Source organism: Colossoma macropomum, unplaced genomic scaffold (genome assembly GCF_904425465.1).
Source record: "Colossoma macropomum unplaced genomic scaffold, Colossoma_macropomum, whole genome shotgun sequence".
Lineage (NCBI taxonomy): Eukaryota > Metazoa > Chordata > Actinopteri > Characiformes > Serrasalmidae > Colossoma > Colossoma macropomum.
In genome coordinates, this window is record NW_023495275.1 from 210001 (window position 1) to 217500 (window position 7500).

Genomic DNA, 7500 nt, shown 5'->3' on the forward strand with positions numbered 1-7500 from the left:
TTGGTCCATTCATTGTGAAACGTTCCGACAATATAAGGAGCAGCTGGTGTTTTCAAATGAAAACGAGGTAACGAGGTTTCGATCTGACACTGACACACTTTGTAAGACTTCGCTCAGTTCGGCTTTCTCTCACGCTGTGTGGTGTTTGCCGGGGAAATTCTGCGTGCTTTCTTGCTTCGCTTCAGAGCTATTTTGAGAATCTGTCTCCAATCACAACAGCGTTAATCTTCCCAATTAGGCGCCGGGCGCTCCTCTAGCTCGACTCCGTGGTGACCGGGGTGGGTGTGCATGCGTGAGTGTGTGTGTGTGTGTGTTCAGAGCGTGACTGCTGTGACCTCTTCTTGCACCGAAACGCAATCTCCCAGTGGAGGGAGGGAGGAAGGAGGGGTGAAGGCCATCTGAAGTCTGGACTCTTGCTCGCTTGCTTCTTTTTTTTCCCTCTCTCTCTTTCTCTTTCTCATGCGCTCTCTCTCTCTTCTCTCTCGCTTTCTCTTTCTCTGCCGTTTCCCCTTCGTCGTGCATACATTCTGTCTTCCTTTTCACTCTCTCTTGCTCTTTCTCTCTCTGCCTCTCCCATTTCCCCCTGCGGAGCAAAATGTCTCCCTCGTGAAGGAGATTCTTTAAATGACTCACGCAGTAACGGCCCACGTTTATTAATACACACGTGCAGGCACGAACGTGCACTCGCACGCACGCACGCATGCACGGACTTGAAAAATGCTTACGAGGCTGTAAATCATCCACGTTCCTCTCCCTGACCCTTCCCAATATGGACTTATGCCACCCACTGTTTTCTACGCATTTCTGACGCGCCGGTTTTCCAGCAAACTTCGTTAGGTCGCTCGTTCTTGGACTAAGCTGAAGTAAATTGCTTTGTCATTACAGGAAAAGCATCTGGTGCCGCAAGAAGGTCACGGCTGACTTTAATCAAACTCAAGTGGGTGATTTTCATCAATCTGTCTCACAAAAGGACAAATTAAAACTCCAATTCAGGGTCCCAGGTCCATTTTATGGTAGTTTAGAAGACTGTGACCTCCGATGAGGTGATACAAAAAAAAATAGCTAGTGGAATTGTACTGTTTAAGCTGCTGAAAGAACAGACTGTGTTACGTAAACATTTTGTTGCTAGCATTGGTCCAAGTATCCTTCCATGTGGAAGTAGGGGTGGAACTGTGAATGGACACTGTGTGGAAACCACGAAATATACTTAATGTCATAAAATAGCATAACGTAGAAAGTTTTAACGCAATGTCAAAATGAAATGTTAAGCTACTTAGTGCGACAATAAAGAAAAGTGTAGAAAGTACAGCCGGAATAATCAGTTTGAATAGTGTCCAGGGTTTGCTTCGAATTTTGACCAAATATTGTATGTCGTCAGGGTACTTTTGTCTACTTTGTAGTGAATGCTATGGTCCTGGGCATGCTAATCTTTCAGTAGTCCTATTTTGACTGTTGAGAGTAGAAGTGTTGCACATGCAGTTACTAAGAATTGTTGGGACTCCACGCTAACTGCTGTCCCAGAAGGACCAAAAATAACTAATATTGTACAGTATGCTTTACTGTAAATTAGCTATGCTTACTATACCTGGCGTTCCTAGCTAAACTTGGCTACCTAGCCAGCGTAACTGGTCATAGCTTATTTGCATGTTCTGACTGGAGCTTGGAAAAGATTAAAATAAATGTCTCTGCATTGTCAGACGTCCACCATTGTCAGCGATGTATGGGTAGATGTTTGCATAACTGCAAAACCAGAGATTAGCAATGGAAGCATGTTTGCACCGTCTTCTGGATGTGGAACAATTTCCACTGTGGAAATCTGATGGATAGCTTTTTAGATGATGGCTTGACAAATGGAACAAAACAACTTGACCGAGTTCGGTAAATGCCACCCTGTCAGGTCTATGGTTTCCTGATTTGCTGGAAAATTACCAACTTTTTGGTATTTTGTGGGAAAAAAATTGGAAAAAACACTCCCTGTTCCCTGGATTACGGGGCTTCTTCCAGTTGGGATGCAGCATGTCCAGACAGCGCTGTCTGGAATTGACGTTATTCTAGCCAGTGCTAAGAAGGAGTTTTGTGATGGATAACTGCAAACCTGGTGTCAGACTAGCAATAAAACCTGGCTAGCTTTGGTTCCTCAGCACCATCTGGATGTGGAGCGGTTTCCACTGTGGAACTGAGTGGTGAATTTGATGGATAGCTTTCGACATGATGACTGGAATAGAAAAAAAGGCTTCACTGGTAAATTGGGCACTGTCACGCCTCTCTATGGCTTTTTAGATTCGCTAGGAAATGGTGGCTTTTTGGTATTTTGTTTGGTAAAACACTCCCACTTCCCCGAATTGCCGGAGCTGGTTCCAGTTTTAGGGATGCAGCATGTCCAGACGGCGCTGTCTGGAATCGACGTAAAAAGGTTGCGTTATTCTGGCTAGCGCTAAGAATGAGTTTTGTGTTTGCGCGGCCAGATTTTGAGAAGTGGAAGTGTTCTCCCGGAGCGACGCCTCATACTGAGCGCAACCTTCGCTGTCTCTGAGCGGTGGCTGTTATGGCGCTGCGCTCTGTATGTGTGTGCGTGTGTGTGTTGACAGCTGCTTTGCTGTGGAACTCCTCTGGGGTGGGCGGACTCCCAGCCCTCGCTCTGCTCGCATGATCTCACTGGCCCACTGCCAGACACACACATGCGCGCGTACAGCGCACACACATTTTCCATTCGCCCTCTTTTCTTCCGCCCTGCTGGTCTCCATAGATAGTGAACGTGAGAGCGAGCGAGTGTGTGTGCGTGTGTGTGTTTCCTGTTTAGCTTTCCCTGGCAGAGCGCGCTCGCTGATGGAGGAACGTCCGCCGGTCTGTGGCTTTCCATTCGCCACACGTACGCGCACACACACACACACATCGAGACAGCGGGGAGTGCCTTTTTTAAACTGTTTACGTCCTTACCTGGCTCTGCGTGCGCGCACATGCGCCATGCTGGTAATGGCCATCGCGTGTTTGTCCTCCGTCCCCGCTCTTGTTTGCCACGTGAATATAAATGACTTTGTGTGTTTGTGTGCAGGTCGCCAAACGCTCTCCATCGGACTGTATCGGACCCTCTCCGGTCAGGCCCCGCCCCTCCTCCCCCTTGTCTCCCGCTGATCCGCCCTCGCCCCCTCTCCAGCCCGCAGCTGTGGCGCCCGTTGCCGTGGCGACCCCGGTGCCCGCCCCGGTGCCCTCGGAGCCGCCGGCCAGCCGCCCCATGCCCCCTGAGGCCCGCCGGCTCATCGTCAACAAAAACGCCGGTGAGACTCTGCTGCAGAGGGCCGCGCGCCTGGGCTACGAGGTAAGCCGCTTTGGGTTTGTGTGTGTTTGTGATTTTGTATTCGCTGCTTTGTGGGGACTGTGTGTGTATTGCTTTGCAGGTATGTTTGTTTTTCGTCCTTAATGGGGACCAAATACATGTGTTGGCTTTGCGTGGACCACGTGTTTGTATTTAGCCATTTGTGGGGACCACGAAGGCTATGTTTTTGTATTAAGTGAGAACCCAATGTGTGTGTAGTGCTTTATGGGGACCGAACACGTTTGTGTTTCGTCTCGTATGTAGTGCTTTACGAGGAAGAAATACGTGTGTGAGTATGTGTTCAGCGCTTTATGAGGACCAAACGTCATCTGGGTGAAAAGAATGAACATTTTGACAAAGTGGGGACATTTGGGTGGTCCCCATTAGGACTTGCCTTTTTTATGCGAAAACTTTTATTAGAAAAATAAAACAGGGCAAATCAGACGGCTGGCCTTTTTGGTCGCTGAGGTTACGGTTAGGGTTGGTTTTGGTGGAGCACAGCAGCATTCGCCGACTCTCGCGCAGAAAGACATGGGAACGGCCTACAAAGATCTGAATACGTGTGTGTGTGTGTGTGTGTGTGTGTTTTTCTCCTCGCGCTGCCTCGCTTCCTTGTAGTCCCCCCTTCCCTCCTCCCTGTGTGCTTCTGTCTGCCTCTCTCTCTCTCTCTCTCTCTCTCTCTCTCTCTCTCTCTCTCTCTGCGGCTGGCTGCCTCCTCTCGCGCTCCGTTCGCATCTCATTAATTCTGCGTGAGACGGAGTGTGACATGTGAGAGCCCCTGACAGGCACGGAGCGATCGCTTAGCGCTCGCGCGCGCACACACACGCACGCACTCTTTTTTTTTCCCTCCCTCTCTCTCTCTCTCTCCCCCTCCCTCTCCCCCCTCCTCCTCCTCCTCCTCTGTCGTGCACACCGCCTCTCCCTCCCTTTCCTTTTTATATCGCGCTGTCTCGTCTCTCCCTCGCGCTCGCTCTCTCTCCCTCTACCCTTTTCGCTTTTCGCGCGCACACACATAAACACGCGCACACTTTCACTAGCGCACACACATAACGTCCGCACGCTCTCCCGCTCTCGCTCGCTCTCACTCTCTCACTCTCTCTCTCTCTCTCTCTGGCTCGTGTTTTTTTGACCTCGCTCTTTCTCTCCCACTCGCACGCCGGAAATCTTTAACCCTTTCCTGCCTCGCGCTCGGGCTCGCGGCGCTCTTCGTTTGAAATCTGACTCAGAGAGAGAGAGAGGTGGGGGGATTCGGGTGGGCTCCGCTGGTTCCGGACACATGTAACCCTTCGGAGGCGCAGTTCTAGACTCGCGCTAACAAAAACCCGGATGAAACTGTAAATGAATAATTTCTTACTCTAAGCTTGAACCAAGCAGAGAAAGTGCAGGTTCTAAACTGTCGATTGACGGCATACACAATTAAAAAGGTTCTCCATGTAGAACCGTGAACACTGAAGGAACCCTTTGCATGCTTAAATGGTTCTCTGCACAGTGAAATGGTTCCTCAGATTGATGAAGAATTTCACCATGCAAAGAATCATTTAATCATACGAAGGGTTCATTGTGTTCATGGTTCTACATAGAACCCTATTTAAAACGGTTCTGTAAAAAAACCATATACAACACCTCTGTCAATCTGAAGAACCATTTAATCACACAAAGGGTTCTTTGAGTGTTCATGGTTCTCTGCATGGTGAAATGCTGAGAACATGTATATGGTTTTAACAGTGTTCTATTATCATAGGCTTGACATCATAACAATAACAGAACCCTTTTTGGTGCTGTATAGAACCATAGAACCATCTTGTATGCTCTTAAATATGGTTCTCCAAGGATTCTGTAGTAAAGACAGTGGTTCTCAAAGAACCATTTGCATGCTTAAATGGTTGTTTGCATAGTGAAATGGTTCTTCAGATTGCATATAGTTTTAGAAAGCACCAATAAGGGTTCTGTTGATACAAGCTTGACATCATAACTATAGCAGAACCCGTTTTGGTACTATATTGAACCTTTGTCCTTCAATCTGAAGAACCGTTTCACCATGGAAAGAACCCTTTAATCATGCAAAGGGTGTTTTGAGTGTTCATGGTTCTGAACAGAACCCTTTTCTAAAAGGTTCTATATAGAACCATATACAACACATTCTCCATCAGTTTGAACAATTTGGCTATGCAAAAAAGCCTTTAATCATACAAAGGGTTCTTTGTGTGTTCATGGTTCTACATAGAACCCTGTTCAAAAAGCTTCTATATAGAGCCATATACAACATGTCCTCCCTCAATCTGAAGAACTCTCGTTAATCATAAGAGAGTTTTGTATAGAACCATTTTCTTTGTGAAAGAACACTTTTGTATGTTTTTTTTTGTTTATTTTTGATATGAAGTTAAAATCAGAACCTCGGTTCGTACCCGTCGGAACGGTAGGGGTGGCCAATATATTGATATTTATCGTTATCGCCACAGTATGCCTACATATCGCCGCGACAAAACCTTGTATCTCCATTATTGCTGTTTTACTTTTTTGCTTTATTTGATAACTTCAGTTACTCTTCGCATTGTGTAAACATTTCATGATGAACGGACCAACGAAAAATCTTCGAAATGATTACGAAAAAAATCATGTTACAAACAACATCAACATGGCTAACCACAAAGCTAGCTAGGCGAAGAGCATAATTCAGCCTCATTGCATCTAATCTAATCCAACACTGGCCATGTTTACAGATTTTTGCCAATCCGATGATCTGAGGTGTTTATATGTGCGCTCTACTCAACAATCGGACGAAAATCTCCATTTACGGCAAACAGTACAAGCAATCAGATCCAAAATTATGCGCATGTGTAGAAAACCTCTTGGTGTACACGTTACTATGACAACTTACTTTTCACGTACTGCCTAAATTAGGCAGGGAATGTGGTACTTATTATTTTAAGTCTTTTAAAATTTGAATCGTGAACTTCGTCTCCTCCCACCATGTTGAACGTTATAAACTTTCGCTATGATGTGACACACTGATCAGAACGTACTTAAACTTTCCGATAGGGAATGTAATCAGATACAGGCGTTTACAGAGATATTATTCTTATATTCAACAGATAATGGATTATCAGGCTATGTGTAATCATGGCTAGCGTGACTTTTTTATACCCAGTGATGGTTATAGCACGCTCAAAATTTACATTTTCGTAATGTGACAAAACCTCAGTGCTCCGAAGCTTCGGATTAGGTTAAATGGGAATTTTACCAGTGTAAAGTTTTTCCAGGTTGCTAGAGAAGAATGCCTTTGTGGGTGGAGCCACCTGTTTGCGTACAATTATGAATGATGTTTTGGATTTTCCGTAGCTTGTGTGAATTGTTCTCTATTATAGAAACTGTGTCGTAGAGTTGTTCGAATTCTCTACGATTAATTTCAATGTTCCGCAGTCATTCCCCAGTCAGTTTTCCCGCTAGCGAACACTGGAGTGAGTGTTAATTGAGTTACCAAGTGTAGTGTAGTCTAGTACAGAAGTCTTCAAATCCAAAAGGTACTAGATTAGAAGGCTTCAAATCTGGAACCGGAAATCAGTTTCCGATCTTGGATTTTTGCAGACCTAGATCTCAAATCCGGTTCCGTATTTGAAGACTTCTTGTCTAGTAGCTTTTGCAGGGTTTTCCAAAGTTGTGGAACGGCAAAGCCGCGCCCACGTTTCATAGACATTCCGTAGACGCGACCCGACGTTCCGTAGTTGTGGAATTGCCGCGCGACGGCGTTCCGTGCCTAATTTAGGCAGATTAATGGGGAGCTGGATTAGTTCCGGCAGCGAGGCTGAAAGGACTGGCACAGAGCGCAGGAAATGAGCGATTACTGCAGCGAGCGCATGATCGCTCGCGCTCTATCTCTGCCCCTCTCTCTCTCACTCTCTCACTCTTTCTCGCTCTCGCGCTTCCCCCTCACGCGCCGTGCTGCTTTCTCATCTCTGCTTTTCGCTCTCGTTCTCTGCTCACGCTCCCCCGTTCTCGCTCTCCTTCTCTCGCGCTCGCTCGCTCTCCCTCCCCTCCCCACGTGGCAGTGCTGTGATTCCGGCCTGAAGGGGAGCGAGAGAGAGAGACACACAGACAGACAGAGAGAGAGACGCTCCTTATTGCTTTCCCCAGGCTGGGTGATTTCCAGCCAGCGGCGCCGGAGGAGCGCGATTCAGAATAAGAGTAGA

The 7500-nt window shown here is 46.8% G+C and overlaps 1 protein-coding gene across 3 annotated transcripts in view; it reads left to right on the plus strand.

Annotated features, from left to right (window-relative positions):
• The window catches only part of bcor (BCL6 corepressor), a 62541-nt gene that overhangs the window by 31757 nt on the left and 23284 nt on the right, over positions 1-7500 (plus strand). For all 3 annotated transcript variants that reach the window (XM_036561815.1, XM_036561817.1, XM_036561816.1), the window contains one exon: positions 3053-3316. In XM_036561815.1, coding sequence (XP_036417708.1) covers positions 3053-3316 — 264 coding nt within the window. The remainder of the gene's footprint in view (positions 1-3052; positions 3317-7500) is intronic.